This window comes from Chelonia mydas, chromosome 10, assembly GCF_015237465.2.
Source record: "Chelonia mydas isolate rCheMyd1 chromosome 10, rCheMyd1.pri.v2, whole genome shotgun sequence".
NCBI classification, from domain to species: domain Eukaryota; kingdom Metazoa; phylum Chordata; order Testudines; family Cheloniidae; genus Chelonia; species Chelonia mydas.
The window spans coordinates 5,159,212-5,177,389 of NC_051250.2; the positions used below are offsets into that span (position 1 = coordinate 5,159,212).

Here is an 18,178-nt window from a genome sequence, read left to right on the forward strand (position 1 = left end):
TGACCATCACAGAAGAGTTTACCAAGTAAGAGAGCTGCTAACGTTGATAATGGTTTGTTTTTTTAAAATACATAAATCTTCTATTTTCTCTTCTTCTGCAGAACACAGTGACTGATCACAGCCTGTAAAAAATTAATATTAACCCAGCCACATCTCACAGTTATTCTCTTGTTTCTAAACTCACCCTGCACTCGGTTACATGTTTTTGTTTTAATGCTGAAAAGTGCATGAAAGATGTAAACATGTAGCTCGTCTTCTATGAACATGCAACAAGGCAAGAAATAACGTGTATTTCTCCTTGATTTTTAAGTCGTTACTGCTTGTTGTTAGAGGAGTTTTTGGTGTATAATAGGAACAATGTTTATGGCACTGGGGGTATCCTGGCAATAAACAGCTTTTGGGATTATCAAACACTTTGGCTATTTAATCAACTGCAAGAGCTGTTTATTGCCCACAGCTGTCAGATGGTGACAACTTTTGCTTGCTGCCAACAGGGGTGCCTGATTCAAGCCAGTGTCTAAGGGCTCCAGATTCTGTTAGCAACCCACAGAGGCAGCCAACCTTCAGGACTTTTTAAAAAAGGAACCATGCTGGAGAACTTGAAGGATATGTCTACACTGCAAAGAAAGACCAGGGACACTGCTGCGGCTGGCACAAGTCAGTGGATTTGGGCTCTTGGGGCTCTAACATTGCAGTGTAGATGTTCTGGCACCTGCTGGAGTCTGGGCTCTGAAGCCATGTGGGGGAGGGAAGATTCCAAACGTTGACACTGCAATGTTATAACCCCGCAAGCTTGAGTCAGCTGACCCCTCTCAGTCAGCTCTGAGGCTTGGTGCTGTGGGTTTTTTATCCCAGTGTAGACGTACCCAAAGGTACACACAGTTAAAGCCCAAGCATTCAGACTCTCCGCAAGTGGAGTCTGGTGACATCAGGGATGGAAATCCACCTGCATAAACCAGGCCTGGTGAGCTGGGCGGCCGCTCAGTCCTCTGGTGGCTGTTATCCCAGCTCATTCTTGACAATTGTGCAGTAACATGAATTCAGGCCCATCCCCCAGCAACCTCTCCCCGTGGCCTCTGCAGAGGTATCCCCGCAAGGCCAGCTAGCTGCAGTGCCCCTGTGCAGCCCAGATACGGGACTCAATGGTGGTGGGGTGTCTTTGATGGGTAGGGCACTTTCCAGCAATCCCCTTGAAAAACGCTTGCAGAATGAACGGTAAGTATCTTTGGAGTCCAAAGGTTATGGATTACTGGGGGCCTGGATGATCACAAGACAACACAATCAGGTGGCAGACAGGAATGGTGTTTGGGGACAAGACATGCAAAGTGGAATTGCAGGGAAATATCTAGAGAGAGGTGAATGCAAATGCCCTCCGCCAGGTATGCAAACCTCCAACCTTTCGAAGCTACGCCCTGAGGAGAGAACCGCGGTCTGCAGATTGCCTGGTCCAGAAGGCTGGAGAACAAAGGCCCAAGATATATAAAGAACCAGGCTTATCTACTAAGCTTATTCTGAGGCTGCTGTCAACTGGGAACCACAGAAAACCCCCTTGGTGGGGTTTGAAGGACTGACTCCTGCCACAGCCCCCACTGGAGCTGGGGGTGGGTGGGGTGATCTCTGGTAAGCTTATTAGCATGCGGTTAGGTTCTTTTATTGTTTGTAATAGGTTTTCTCTGTAATGCTTTCACCGTAATAATAGATGTGTGTTAGAAAAAGCGGTGTGGTAACTTGTAACTGCTGGCAATGCACTGTTCATAGCCTTCAAAGAGTAAGCAATGCGGAGGCGCTGGCCTAGTTAGGCAGTCTGGCTTTCCGGCAATAGTATAGTGTAGGGCAGGGAACTGTGTAGCCTGGAAAAACTCCACTCAGGAAGGAGAGAGACACGCAGATCTCTGTCCTAGAGAGGTGATGGCTGAGGATCCAGGAGCCTAGAATGGGTGCCTTTGCTATACCAGAGAGAGGAAATACAGAACTGAGAGAGGGCCTTCCGCACCAGGGTGAGTTTCACCCCTCCTGCATTATCAGAGAGTTGGCAACGTGCTCCGTGCTATTAATTAGCATAAGAAGCTGCCCAAATAGATACTGAGTCCAGTGGTGCAGTCATGTTTCGCTTAAGGAACACAGTAGATCAGAGTGAAAGCTCACAAAAAAACCCAAGGAGTGACGGGGTAACCAAATTCCACCAGAGAACAGGCTTCACATTCTACTCCACGTTCCTTTTAATACTGCCCAGGGAGACTAGTTGGGCAGGCGACATAAGTGATCTGTTCCTCATTTGTAAAGCTAATGAAGGCAGGGCTAATCAGAGCCGAGAAACCCTCAGTAAACATTATTAAAGTTGTATCATTCAGCGGCAAGGGACGCCCTGATATATCCCAGTGTGCCTTTTGCAGGAAGAATTAATAGAAGTGCCCCAAGAACCCCCTTGGATTACATCCAACATGTAATTATTTTGGTGTAACAGATCTATTGATTGTGTAACTGAACAAACTGTGATATTACCCAATAATACGCCTCGAACAATAAACTGGAATTTACGGGAACTCTGTTAGGTTTGTGAGTCTCCTGCTATGGGTAATACTCCATGCACTAAAAGAAAAGGAGTACTTGTGGCACCTTAGAGACTAATGCACTATGTATTGTGGGAGCCTGTTCTCAACAGTATGGCACTGTCTCTTGGTTTGCTTCACATTGCTAGTGAGAAGGGAAGGTCAGAGTCTCTGAAGAGAATAAATGTATATTTCCAAACCATGACCGTCTTCCATGTAAAGTCTTGGATTGTAATGGCTGGAGGGTAATGTGGGCACACTAAAGTTGAATCTATGTTCTGGGTTCTGCTAGGCGAGTAGATGGTTTGGTAAAATCAAATCTGAATTTGGTCAATCTGCCTGAAAATCTTCTATAGCACCTGTCCATGCAGTATCTAAGCATCATCTGGATGAATCAGATCAGCAGAGCAAGGTGTCTGAAGGATTTTAGGAAAACAGAAGACTCCCTGATATTAGGAAGCTCTGGTTTATGTTGGTGGGAATTGCACACAGGTAATCTCAACTCCAGGTGATTTACCTTTTGGTGTAGGAGGAAGATTACATATAAAGATATATATATTAGGGCTGTCAATCGCAGTTAACTCACACGATTAACTAAAGAAAAATTAATGGCGCTTAATCGCAGTTTTAATCACACTGTTAAACAATAGAATACCAATTGAAATTTATTAAATATTCTGGATGTTTTTCTACTTTTTCATATATGTTGTATTCTGTGTTGTAATTGAAATGGAAGTGTATATTATTTTTATTATAAATATTTGCGCTGTAAAAATGATAAACAAAGGAAATAGTATTTTTCAATTCACCTCATACAAGTACTGTAATGTGATCTCTTTGTCATGAAAGCGCAACTTACAAATGTAGATTTTTTTCTTACATAACTGCACTCAAAAACAAAACAATGTAAAACTTCAGAGCCTACAAGACCACTCAGTCCTACTTCTTGTTCAGCCAATCGCTAAGGCAGACAAGTTTGTTTACATTTACAGGAGATAATGCTGCCCGCTTATTGTTTACAGTGTCACCAGAAAGTGAGAACAGGCGTTTGCTTGACACTTTTGTAGCCGGCATTGCAAGGTATTTTCGTGCCAGATATGCTAAACATTTGTATGCCCTTTCATGCTTCGGCCACCATTCCAGAGGACGTGCTTCCATGCTGATGACGTTCGTTAAAAAAATAATGCGTTAATTAAATTTGTGACTGAAGTCCTTGGGGGAGAATTGTATGTCCCCTGCTCTGTTTTACCTGCATTCTGCCGTATATTTCATGTTCTAGCAGTCTCGGATGATGACCCAGCACATGTTGTTCATTTTAAGAATGCTTTCATTGCAGATTTGACAAAATGCAAAGAAGGTACCAATGTGAGATTTTTTAATTTGTAAGTCCAACTTTCATGATAAAGAGATTGCACTAAAGTATTTCTATTAGGTGAATTGAAAAATACTATTTCTTTTGTTTTTTACAGTGCAAATATTTGTAATCAAAAATAAATGTAAAGTGAGCACTGTACACTTTGTATTCTGTGTTGTAATTGAAATCAGTATATTTGAAAATATGGAAAACATCCAAACTATTTAAATAAATGGTGTTTTTTTATTGCTTAACAGTGTGATTAATCGTGATTATTTTTTTTAAATCACTTGACAGCCCTAACATATATATATATATATGTAATAGAAGAACAGAGTTTGATATTCCGATGGATAGTCTTAGGAAGCTTTAAGTCCCTTCTCAGATAATTTGGGGCTCTCTGTGTTAGACCTGAAAAGGATGAGATCTCCTTCACAAGAATGTTTAGTTCACGTAGATGTTGTGAATCTGAACCCGTTTAATGCACTTTGACAGCATCAGAGTATGAGTGAAGGGCCAGATATTATTATTAAAGCTGATAGAAACTATTCAGCCAATGTTTTTTGACAAAACAGACATTTTTTTGTGAAAAAGGTCCCTTTTGTAGCAATTTTTCAGTTTTTGGTTGCTGGTTTTCAGTTTTTCAATGAAACCCCAAAATTCCAACAAAACCAAATATTTCTGCAGGAAAATAAATCACTGATCACTCTATTATTTCACTGGCCACCGGAAATGGTATTCTTGCTTTGACCACACAAAGCGATGCTGGCGGAATGTTGTAAAGCTCACAGGCTGCACCAACAGCCAAGATTTCTGCGCAAGGGAAGAAATGCTTGTCCCTTGATGCAAGTGCCCGGGAACTATCTCTACCTAAGGATGGCTGACCTACTGTAAGTCAGCCCAAGGAGCAGTAGGAAGGTGGTAAAGGTGTTTAGAGAGTACATTTTTCAGCAGGCACAGCTCTACTGAGGGGGTACCAGTGTCCCATGACCTAAAATGCACAATAAAAAGAAACAATGTTGACACCTCCAAGCTATAAAGAAGCATATTGTAGATGGAGTCTGGCTACACCTGTCACCTTTATAGAAACAGCTTACCTTGGTGGTGCCTTGCCCTCAAATGGATTGAACGCGATCAGCGACAACGCTGCCTCTTCACTGGCCAGCAGCTTTCCAGCCAAGTGGATTATCCATTCATTCTGTTCGTAGGTCTGGCAGAAGAGGAGTACGTGGGGAGGAGAGAAAAACAAAGCAAACATGTTAGACTGTTGGACAGAGAATAGATATTAAGGAATCTCATGTGGTCTCTACCAGCTGCTGGACTTGCTGTGACAAGCTGGAAACCCTCAGAGTTTCTACTCAGCAGATCTGCCTGGTTTGTCAAAAGCAGAGCTTTCTTTCTGAGCTAAACCAGTAAGCCTTGCACTAAACTCACCTCGCCTAGAAGCGATTCTTTGCATGTTGCTATACAGGCCCAGCATGGTACTGCTGCTTTGTGAAGATCTGCAGCACCTTACTGGCTGCCACAAGTAACAGCATGAATCATGGTGGTCTTATATTGTGCTCAAGGGACTTCAAAGCAAAAATGGCAGCCTAAGAATTTTGTAGTTAAATGCATTATAGCCTATACCTCGTCTTGGACACTAGAACCTGTGTGACAGACGGGAATGTTGGCTAGAACACTGGGGCTATCTCCCTCCCCTTTCTGAAACCATGGATTCTTAAATGCCACCCGGGCAGCCCTGCTAGACAGGGGGCTTATTTGAACGTGTTGTCTGGAGGGTGCATCTCTGGTAGAAAAAGTTAAGGGAGAGTGCTGCGCTATGTCTCTGGGTCACATATAGCTACAAAGCCAACACCTGACAGTGTTCCACAACCGTGTTGCATTGCAGGACACAAGATATATGAGGACTGTAGAATATAAATAAGAAGACAGCATCCACTGCCCTCAGAGACTCGAGAGGAAGGTTCATTCTGAAGAGTGGTTTTCTCTCTCTCCCTTTTCTCCCACCTTTAACATGGTGGTTTAGAATTTGTGCCTTTGCACAAGAAGTGAGTCTGGAAGGAGAGGATGTGTGCTTGGCACATCATATGTAATCTCTAGGGCCAGCTGTAATTTTAAACACATGTGTGGGGTAAACATTGGACAGCTTCACCCAGCATGTATTAACAAATTCAGCGCATCTAGATGGGTCTACGCAAACTCTCCTAGGGAAATGTGTATTGAATACTTCCTCTATGTCAGCAGGAAGCAGAAAACACCTTAAGAAAATTTTGCAAAAAGAAAAGAGAGAACATCCTGTCTCATTTAAAACTATGGGGGCAAGAAGATTATAGGGGCAAGAACTAGATTCAGAGTTAAGTGACACTGAAATTGGGGCGTTATATCTAAAAGGGTGACAGTTGCCTTCTCATAGCACAAAAGCATGCAGCAGTGTCAGGAAAATGCAAAGATATCACAGTTACAAATTCTAGTTTTTGATGGTGACAAAAGCACCTGCCTTCTCATTGAATGTACTTCCTCTACAGCCGCACCAAAACTACCAACAGACAACCAGACAACAGACCCGTAAGCACTTATGGATTTCAGCGTCCAAGCAGTAACATGCCTGCCTCCTCTTTGCCCACCCCTGCTTTTATTATGATCATACTTCGCACTCGAACATCACTTAGCTGAAGATCTCAAATTGCTTTATAAAGGGGGTGGGTGGGTAAGCATCATCATTCCCATTTCACATATAGGAAAACTGAGGCAGAGACATGCAGTGACTTGCCAATGTCATCCAGGAGTCAGTGACAAAGACAAGGTAAAACCTGGGTCTCCTGACTCCCAACCTGGTGCCCTGGCCAATGGAGAACACATTCTTTGGAGAGGCAGCAAGATCCAGTTGTGCTTCTCTGTTAGTAGAGATCCTGTTGGCTCTCTGCAGTAACAAAGATGCACTCAGGACTTCCTGCTCCAGACATTACGATATCCACAAAACAGAGGACAAACGCAGGAGCGTTTACTCAGCCTGGAATGCCCTTGTTATTTCCCGTTGTGTCCTTCTAGTAAGAAGAGTCCGGATTTCATTAGCCTAGTCATGCACCTGTGGGAAATGTCACTGCATACTGAAAACGCCAGCTTTACAGACCTGGAGAACAAAGCCTTCTATGCATCCACAGATCAGGAAAAGCACAGAGACTGGCACCTATACAGGACCCCCCGTCCCGTCAAACCCTTCCTAGGGTCCCAACAGGGAACAGCAGCGCTGTCCTGGCAAGACTTATCCCCAAGGTAAGGGCGGTTCAGTCTCATTAGCAAGATATCCACAATGAGGGTGCTAATCGTTCTGGAGGCTCCTCTGAGGTCCACCAGGAACTGGCACGAGATCCATCAACTCATCACACACTGGCTACCAAACAGACTTCAGCTCTCGATGGCTTTCAGCTGCTGCTAAGCTGGATCTGAAGGGGTGACCTAGTGGAAAAACAGGTGGGGACCAATTGCAGCCCTGATGTAAGGAGCCACACTGAAGTCACAGGATCCTATTCTGCTTTAAAGCACACAGCCATGATAGCAGAGGTACCTCCGCTGGATTCAATGAAATTACACCAGATTAGGAGTAGAAATAGAATCTGGCCTATTCTGTGACCTGCCCCACAGTTTGTGCCCAGGAGTGCTGAATTTCCTCTGGAAGTGGAGGGGCTGGTTCAGAGCATGGTAGAGAGCTTGTGTTGGAAGCTTCATCTTTAACCGACCTGTTATTTGCTTTACCTGCTACGTGCCCCTTACCGCTACCACGGTTGTACTCCATTGGCCTCTCAGTGGGCATGCAAAATGAGTGTGACTTACACACCGAAGTGGGAGGGAGTGGGTACAGAGCAGGAAAAGCAACTACTCAAGAGGTTTTCATGTAGGGACATACTGCAGGAATCACCAGACTGATTTGGCCCAGGTGGTTCAGCCTGTCTCAGACAGAATCCCGAGCCAGATACTTCAGATGAAAGTGGAAAAATCCTTGAAACAGCAATTATGGAATAACCTACCCATGGAGAAGTTTCTTCCTAACCCCCATCAGCTAGTGATTGGCTTATGCCTGGATTCACGAAGGTTTCCATCTATTACAAGTCACATCCTGTCTCATATAGCTGGAGATGTTACTATTTATATAAATATAAAACTCTTTTTCAACTCCTAAAATCACAGTTTCAATCATATCTGGTAGCAGTGAGTTCCACAGGTTAATGGCATGCCATGTGAAAAAACAAATTTATTTTATCATTTTTAAATGTGTTGCTTTTCAATTTAATTGGTGCTGCCTTACTCTGGTATTAGGAGAGAGGGAAAACAGGAGCACCTGCCTGCTGTACCTTCTCTGAAACACTCATTTTACACACCTCTTTCATGTCACATCTTATTCTCTTTAATTTACACACATTTGCTGACCAATGTACAATTTACATCCTTATTTAAATGATCACTGAATTTGGCTCACTGATTTCAAGGGTGTTGCACCCACCCACTGCAATCTGCAAGTGGCAGAATTTGACCCTCTCTATTTATTTCCTCCTCTGAATTAACGCAGCTTGTGTATTTAATATGGATATCCAGCACATCTCCATAAAGAGCATTTCACCTACCCGCGGTTTTAGAAGCTTTATTGTTCCATAAAAAGACTTTTATACATGTGTATCCAAATGGATGTTTTAAGCAAGCAGTAGGGGACACTGTGGGAAAGCTAAACCCAGCAGCTGTACCTGCAAGACTGTGATTAACACAGAGCATCAATAAAATGCAAGGTTACTCTGCAAATCTTCTATAATTGCAAAGTTTGTTATTTCCATTGCTATGAGAAACACAGAAAGAACTGAGTGGCTGGAACACACCAAATATGGATGGCTGGCTGTTCAAAGAGCAGCAGATCCTTTTGGGTTTTTGTCCCACGCTCATCTCTGCTGAGGGGAAAACCACAGTATTTTACACCGACGAGTTTTCAGAAAAACGTCACCCCCCCTCATCTCTCTGATTTTATCTTGCACACATTTAATTTCACCTGATCGGCCGGCTCAAACACTATTGCCAACCCCCAGTGTTCAAAAGCCAGGAGCAAACCACAAGAATTTAATAAATAATACCATCAGGTCGTTTTTAAAACCTGAAATGCACAAACGCGGGTCTCTCTGTTGGCTGCTTGGGTATAAACTCTCCTTACCTGCTTGTAACACCTGCCATGGGGGAGCAGCGATTCTACCCCCTCCCCCTGCATCCATCCTGCTCCCTTATTATTAACCTTTCTCCTTGTCTCCAACCCCGCACACCTACTCTCTTCCCCTACTCACATTCCCCCACCACATGCTTCCAGTCTCCCGTCCCCAGCCCCACCGCCTACATTCCCCATAGACTAACACCTGACATTTCCCACTGCCTCGCCCATTCCCTGGCACCCCCTGGGTCTTGTGCCCTTTGTCTGTCAGACTCCTGTACCCCCCGATAGCCCACAGCGCCCACTCAGCCTCCCTCCTGTGCCCCCAAATAGCCCACTGCACCCACTCAGCCTCCTTCCTGTACCCCCAGATAGCCCACTGCACCCATTCAGCCTCCCTCTTGTATCCTGCCGATAGCTCACTGCACCCACGCAGCCTCCCTCCTGTACCCCCCAGATAGCCCACCGCGCCCACTCAGTCTCCCTGCTGTACTCCCAGATAGCCCACTGCGCCCACTCAGCCTCCCTCCTGTACCCCCAGATAGCCCACTGCACTCACTCAGCCTCCCTATTACCCCCTCATGTACCTCCAGTCCTGCCCCACCATGTCCCACTGCAATCCCCTCATTAGCCCCTTGCTCCTCCTCAGGCTGTCTTCTGCTCTTCCGCTTTTGTCTGTCTCCTAGTGTCCAGCCAATTTAACTGCAGGGCAGAGGAAGGGGCCATTTCCCTGGGAGGCAGCCTCTGGTGTCTGTCTGACGGAAAACAGTGAGAGGTTAGGTGCAGTCTCCATTCTGCATGCAAAGCCTGTAGGGAATGACGTGGCCATGGGGGTTTCAGCCCCATTGAAAGTTATGGGAGATGGCAGGCAAGTTGAATTAGTGATTCTTGAAGCCAGGAACCCGAAATCACGTGAGACTTTAACCCAAATCTTGCGAGGCTCACAAGAGCATCACCGGAGCTGGCAAACCTAGCAACTTCTCTGCCAACGCCCTAAGGCTTCAGGCCTCATGTAAAGATTTTAGGCCAAGGTTTTCAACAGCGACTAGCAATTTTGGGTGGCTCAGTTGCTCAGTGCCCAGCTGGAGACACCTTAAAGGGGCCTGATTTTCAGAGGGTGGCTTCTCAGCGAGAAACCACAGCAGCCTAAGCCTGAGAGATCTCCTTTGTGTGGAAACAATTCTAAGCACTGACAGAGGAAGAAACTGCGGACTCTTGGGTCAGACACAGGGGGCGAGGACCTCTCACGAGGCACAGCTTAACTAGGAGAACAGCTGTATTACCAACCCAAAGCATTCGGACAGGAGTCAGATCCCCAAAATCCTGAGACTGGCTTAAAAATCGTGAGCCTTTAAAAATTAATCCGTGCTCGGTTCTGTTTACTTGCCTGCTGGGTTTTGAACCTTTAGCGTTCAAGCTTTTCTCCACAGCTGTTAGGGCTAGAAAGTTAGGATTTTTTTTTTTTAAATGAAAGCTGAAATTCTCACGTAAGCACGGGACTCCACGCGCTGGGGCTTTACGAAAGACATCAAATATCCGGAAGCTCATGAGCAAATTATGAAAGGTGGCAACACTGGAACAGGATCCTTGGCCAATTTGGTTTCTGACACAGTAATTAACCACCCCGTGCTCCCCAGGAAAGGCGTGTGGATCGTGAAGCACGCTTCTCTTTTGAAATTTCCACCACCACGACTTGGCCCCAGTCAAGTCGGCTGGGAGAAATTTCCACTGAACACGCCCTCCGCAGCACGAAAAGCCTAGATCCCGTGTGCCGCGGCTGGCTGGAACGTGCAGAAGCCTCACGTCACTAACGACTGCGCTGCGGAACTCATTAAACTGTAAAGTGATATGGTGGCAAAGGAGGGGAAACAAAGTCAAGGTGATTTGGTCTGTACACAGAGAGGCAGGCCCATGGCTGGGCTGGGAATAGAAACCTCGTCTCCCGGGTCCCAGTCCATACGAGTCAACCTATTAAATGTAGACGCAGATATACCACAATATACACCTGATTTTCAGAGCTGCTGAGCACCCACAACTCCAGCTGAAGTCAACATGAGCTTCAGAGCTTGGTGCTTCTGAAAATCCGGCCCTGTGTATAGTGTCGGGGAGGTAGTGTGGCCTAGCCAGACAGGGCCCTGGCCTAGGAGTCAGAAGCCATGGGTTCTGTGCCCAGACTGGCTACAGACCTGACAACTCACTTCTTCCCTTTTCTGCCTTGTCTGTTTAAGCTCTTTGGGGGGCATGGACTGCCTGTCACTGTGATTCTGCACTGAGGTTAACACAATAGGGCCTAATCTCGCCGGGAGAGGGGGTGCATTTTGGTGTTTCTGTAATACAAATAACTCACAATAATGGCATGAGTGAGCTCCTGGAACCACGAGAAGCTTAACTCTCTATGACCTGACTTTTGTGATGTTTAACCAGGTAACCTTAACAGTGCATTCAAATAGCATTTTTTGCTTCTAATATATTAAACGTGCATTGAAAAAGGACCCAACTACTTTAAAATATTAAAAATAGATTAAGATAGGAGAGAGGCTGTGGGAAACCCAGTGGAGTCGTCAGCAGCAATGAGACACTGAAGAGATAACAAATGAGTATAAACATTGAAAAAAAAAAATAAAAAGCCCCACACAGAACTACAGGGAGCATGTTCCCAACTGCAATCATGAGAACAAGAACCCTTTCCCTCTAGCTTTAATTGGTCATTTAATAAAAAAGCACTGTGGATTAGCGTGGCATTTTATTGAATCTTTGTCCTGGCACAGATGCACTGGAGGAAGTAAGTATGAGCTGCACATGTGGAAACAGCTGGAAATTTGGCATGGGCGCTCAGCATTATTATTTTGCATAGTTGGCAAGCTCCGCACATTCCCCCCATTGGATTGTGTGTGTTAAAAGATGATAAAGGGGCAAAGGTGGTTGGAATTTTAAGGTTTCTGTCTTAAGGGGGCATTTTTTGCGATCATGGATCAGAATATATCCATTTTTTTGTAAGTAGGGGGGTAAAAAGATAACTTCATGATCCTGGATGCTTTTATCTATCTAGGCATTTATATGGCTCCCATCACTACTGTGATGGAGTGCCTGGAACCTTAAGTGTTAAAGGCATTTGTGATATCAGCTGGAATACTAAATGTTGAATTATGGACAAGGAAGCCTAACTAATAAAAGTACTATGCCTTTCTATAGCACCTTCCATCTTAAAGACACTTGCAAATATCAGTTAACCCTCATCCCCAGCACGCATTATCGCCATAATACCGTTACAAAACTGAAGCAAAGAGAGGTTAAGTGACTTGGCGAAGGACACAGAGTAATAAAATCTAGTACTCCTGACTCCCAGTCCTTTGCCTTGGGCATATGACTATCCTTCCTATTGTTCCCAGATCCGGTCTGATCCACAAGGTAACATTACTTTCTCTCAGCCCTTTCAGGTCTGTCAGCTTATTCATAATAATGTGTCACTATAGGAAACCCTAGTTGAAGCGAGGAGGTCTTACACAAAAGGATCAAATTCACAAGGGTCGTGTACCTAAGCGGTTGTCTAACTGGCAAGTTACTGTGCAGCAAGGAAGGGTGTGAACCTACAGAGCACCAGCTTGCTGTGCAGTAATGTCCCATACCGACACTACCATACTTTCAAGAAGTTGTATGCCAAAGTGCGCTCCAGGACTTTCATTGTGTGGTACCAGTGCCCCCACAGGACATCATTGTGCAGCAAGCTGGTGTGCTGCAGATTCACACCCTGGCTCACCACACAATAACTTGCCATGTAGACAAGCCCTAAGAAATATAAAGAGAGAGGCGTGGAGAAATGAGAAACAAATGCCAATCGTACCAATGGTGTTGCCTCCGGTTTTTGGCAGCTTATCCAAAATCAAACTCCCCAAACTACAGATTTGTACGAAGCGCATCACTGCGCATCAGATCCTACACAGGACCCCATTTTTGCCCACTAACACTCTATAAGATGAGTGGGCACAATTCCCACCACTGCTGTCCATACAAGTGAGGGTGGCTGGAACACTTAACCGTATGCAGTAGGTCACAGATTGTCCCAGTATTCAGATATTTTTGGACATGTTACATTATACTTTGAACAAGATACTGGGCTTTGAAAACCAGTATCAATATAGCAATCGCTTTGTTACGACTATTCATTATTTGATAGCATCAACAGTGTGCTCAGAATTATCCAAACCAATAGCTCCTGCTCTGAAAAGTTGACACTCTGAATAGAACAAATTTTCTTCATGTCATAGTAAAAAACCAACAAACCCAACCCAACTCACCAACCAAACTGTCATCTTTGATTTTTCTTTATTAAGAACAGCTAGGACTTTCCATTGCTGCCCATCAGCAAAAAGCTAATGTCCTTATGGTGGACAACTGGATTTTGTAAAGTCTAGGATGCCCTAGTACTAGAAACACTGACCCATTTTGAAACACAAACTATACATGGGATCTTGCTGCCTGGTTGCCATTTGTTAACAATGCTGAATCCACCATAAAAGGGGCCAAAACACTGAGTTTGATGTCTTTTGTACCATAATGTCACAACACAGCTTAATTTAATAATGCACACCCTTTTTATGTGCATACACACTGAAGCATCAATTTGTTCTTTCCATTTAGAAGTGACCTCTCTAAATAATATGCATGGAATTATATTGGGCCAGATCTTGGCTTAAGTTGACTTCGGTGGAGCTAGGCCAATTTATACCAGTTGAGGTTCTGACCAGTCAGGACAATTCTACACAATGGAAGCACAAACATCGGCTACTTAGACCAAAAAGACATATCATCCTGTCCAGTTCCGAAACAAAGCTCTCATTATTAGTGAGCATCTATTCATTTACTAATATGACCACACTGATCAGCCTTCACCATATTGCCTTTGGCCAAGACAAAAGAGGGGGAAACGTGTTCTCCCACCACCATGAGTGACCAGTTCTATGAAGGCACATTGCATGGCCTTACCCTTCCCTCTTTTGGAAGGCTAGGGTTACAGCTGGTGGTTGGCTTGAGTACTCCTTGCCCTCTCTGAATGCAGGAACTGGGATTGTACTTGGCTCCTTCTGGATGAGTAAACCTACCCCTTCCCCTCCTCCCTAGCGTCTCCATGGAAATTCCAGCCAGAACCAGACTCAGATTCTTGTTAAGTCACATGGTGGCCTAGAAATTATTGCACTGTTGCAATATCCTTTCCGCAGCTGATCAAGAACAGGATGCTGCAAGCACTTATGCACATGAGTAGCTTTACTCCTGAGAGTAGCTCCAATGAAGTCATTCGCACTGCTCAAATGAGTAAAACTACTCCTACGTGCATAAGTGCTTGTGGGATTCAGGCCCAAAATATTCTTCAGACATATGTTGAGTCTCACATAACTCATATTATACATACTCATGACCATGTTATCAGCTGGGAAGATGGTACAAAGGGAATCCCATTCTAAGCAGCTGCTAAGACATAAATTAAAAAGAAAAGCTCATTGATGTCTACATGTCAATGCCTCTGGCGTATTGTAGTTGATTTTCTCTTCTGCAGACAGGAAGAAGCGACACAGACATGTTACTGGATTGGTTATGTCCCTCCCAACACTAAATGAAGGACATTAATTCAGAGCTACAGCACCCATGGGATGCTGAGACATTCAAAACAAGGAAGAGATTTAGAAACCAAATGAAAAGGGATATTGTATTTAGATAATAAAATTAAGATCATAAAAGCAATTTCCTGGAAAGTAATGTCACATTATATTACATGCAATTAAAGCGGGACCAGGACAGTAATTAAGTGGCAGTCAACTAATAAATTGCACTTCAGAGTTAGAAGCTCCAGAACAAAATCCCTGAGCTTCTAAAGTTTCGGATATGCCAGCTATTCAAACATGTGACAAGTGAAGGCCCATGTCAGCCATGACAGGCTTTGGGCCTACTTCTGTCAACATGCCTGTGTTTCCCTAGTGCAAATCCTGTAGTTATGCTCCACAGTGGAAAGTTTCTCAGGAAGCCCCAAGTGAAAGAAGGCGTCATATGTCAAACGTGATGAGGTGCAAAGAGGAACCTGTCACAAGCAGCACAAAGGGATGGTAAATTTTTTTCCCCAAGCCCTACTAGCTTTTCTGCAGCTTGTCAGGAGTTGGATATGTCAGTTCTTTAATTGACCACCTTCAATAAACTGCAAAGCTCTGAGGCCTGCTGCTCCAAAAGTCATCGGGCAGCCTGGGAAAACTGGAAAAAAGTAAAAGAAATAAACTGTAATCCAGAGACAGGAGAAGCCTGGTTTTATGAACCCCCTTAACTATTTTTGGGCAAAACCAGTTTGAATTCCCAAACCTTTTTCCTGGAATTTAACCTCCCTGGTTTCTCATCCCTCCCGCTCCCCAAGCCATCTACCCAGGGTGATTCAATTAAAAAACAACAGCAACAAAAACCAACCTTTTCCTGGCTAAAGTGATCTGTATTAAAGACAGAAAAATACCCATCCTTCCAACAGGTAGGCTGGGACAAGTGGGTGCTCTGTACATGGTATATATAATGCCAATTATTTTTAAACATAGTTGCTTAAGGTTAGGCTCTTAATTCCAGTTAGGTACTTAAATAAGGGTATGTCAACAGTACGATGACTATACTAGCGTCGGTATGTTGGCAAAGCTTGAAGTGTAGATGCAGCCTATGGCAACAGACTGGTTTTTTCTGGTGGTGTAGAAACACCACCTCCCTGAACGAAGTTAGCTATGTCCTCAGAAGCCCTCTTCTGCCAACATAGCTGTGTCTACACTGGAGGTTATGTTGGCATAGCAACATCTGTCAGGGATATAGTTTTTTTCAAACCCCTAACATAATTATGCCACTATAACATTTCAGTATAGTCCAGGCATAAGTGGTCTAATTTTCAGAGGTGCTGCCAGAAACTTCATTTGTTCTGAGCAGGGAACTTAAAGTCAGTGTCAGGGCTACATCATGGGAAGCCTGTAGGAAAGGGGTGAGCTGCTCGACATCCGGACGGAAGAGTCAAAGATCAGCCGAGGGCCAGGCCAGGTCAAAACCACAGAATCAGAGTCTGTTACCAGATTGAGAGTGTGAGGCAAGAACAGGGGTCGGGCTGGGCTAAGGTCTTGCCCCAAGGTCACCAATGATTCTAAGCCAACAACAGTAAACCAAGATCAGGGTCAGAAGCCAAGGCTGAGAGTCCGGGATTCAGGCAAGTCACAGCAACGAAGGGTCTGCGGCAGAAGCACACCAGAGATCTGCATTGCCCAAGCAACTCCCAGAAATGGCTTCTGGGTTTATATGGAGAGTGCCAGCCAATTAAGGAATCACAAAGGTCTGTCTCTCATGCCCCTTAGGGTGGGACTTCCTCCATAGAGTCATAGAATCATAGAATATCAGGGTTGGAAGGGACCTCAGGAGGTCATCTAGTCCAACCCCCTGCAAAAAGCAGGACCGATCCCCAATTAAATCATCCCAGCCAGGGCTTTGTCAAGCCTGACCTTAAAAACTTCTAAGGAAGGAGATTCCACCACCTCCCTAGGTAACGCATTCCAGTGTTTCACCACCCTCCTAGTGAAAAAGTTTTTCCTAATATCCAACCTAAATCTCCCCCACTGCAACTTGAGACCATTACTCCTTGTCCTGTCATCCGCTACCACTGAGAATAGTCTAGATCCATCCTCTTTGGAACCACCTTTCAGGTAGTTGAAAGCAGCTATCAAATCTCCCCTCATTCTTCTCTTCTGTAGACTAAACAATCCCAGTTCCCTCAGCCTCTCCTCGTAAGTCATGTGTTCCAGTCCCCTAATCATTTTGGTTGCCCTCCGCTGGACTCTCTCCAATTTTTCCACATCCTTCTTGTAGCGTGGGGCCCAAAACTGGACACAGTACTCCAGATGAGGCCTCACCAATGTCGAATAGAGGGGAACGATCACGTCCCTCGATCTGCTGGCAATGCCCCTACTTATATATCCCAAAATGCCATTGGCCTTCTTGGCTACAAGGGCACACTGTTGACTCATATCCAGCTTCTCGTCCACTGTAACCCATAGGTCCTTTTCTGTAGAACTGCTGCCTAGCCATGCGGTCCCTAGTCTGTAGCGGTGCATTGGATTCTTCCGTCCTAAGTGCAGGACGCTGCACTTGTCCTTGTTGAACCTCATCAGATTTGTTTTGACCCAATCCTCCAATTTGTCTAGGTCCCTCTGTATCCTATCCCTACCCTCCAGCATATCTAACACTCCTCCCAGTTTAGTGTCGTCTGCAAACTTGCTGAGGGTGCAATCCACACCATCCTCCAGATCATTAATGAAGATATTGAACAAAACCGGCCCCAGGACCGACCCTTGGGGCACTCCGCTTGATACTGGCTGCCAACTAGACATGGAGCCATTGATCACTACCCATTGAGCCAGACAATCTAGCCAATTTTCTACCCACCTTATAGTGCGTTCATCCAGCCCATACTTCTTTAACTTGCTGACAAGAATACTGTGGGAGACAGTGTCAAAAGCTTTGCTAAAGTCAAGGAACAACACATCCACTGCTGTCCCTTCATCCACAGAACCAGTTATCTCGTCATAGAAGGCAATTAGATTAGTCAGGCATGACTTGCCCTTGGTGAATCCATGCTGACTGTTCCTGATCACTTTCCTCTCCTCTAAGTGCTTCAGAATTGATTCCTTGAGGACCTGCTCCCTGATTTTTCCAGGGACTGAGGTGAGGCTGACTGGCCTGTAGTTCCCAGGATCCTCCTTCTTCCCGTTTTTAAAGATGGGCACTACATTAGCCTTTTTCCAGTCATCCAGGACTTTCCCGGATCACCATGAGTTTTCAAAGATAATGGACAATGGCTCTGCAATCACATCCGCCAACTCCTTTAGCACTCTCGGATGCAACGCATCCGGCCCCATGGACTTGTGCACGTCCAGCTTTTCTAAATAGTCCCGAACCACTTCTTTCTCCACAGAGGGCTTGTCACCTCCTCCCCATGCTGTGCTGCCCAGTGCAGTAGTCTGGGGGCTGACCTTGTTCGTGAAGACAGAGGCAAAAAAAGCATTGAGTACATTAGCTTTTTCCACATCCTCTGTC

General features: G+C 44.9%; 1 protein-coding gene across 6 annotated transcripts in view; it reads right to left on the bottom strand.

Moving 5' to 3' along the window:
- The window catches only part of LMF1 (lipase maturation factor 1), a 343,636-nt gene that overhangs the window by 16,964 nt on the left and 308,494 nt on the right, over window positions 1-18,178 (bottom strand). For 5 of the 6 annotated variants that reach the window (XM_043523957.1, XM_037911089.2, XM_043523961.1 and 2 more), the window contains one exon: window positions 5,001-5,113. In XM_043523957.1, coding sequence (XP_043379892.1) covers window positions 5,001-5,113 — 113 coding nt within the window. Of the gene's footprint in view, window positions 1-97; window positions 123-5,000; window positions 5,114-18,178 lie in introns of those variants that run through there. The other variant, XM_043523959.1, reaches the window with a different exon arrangement.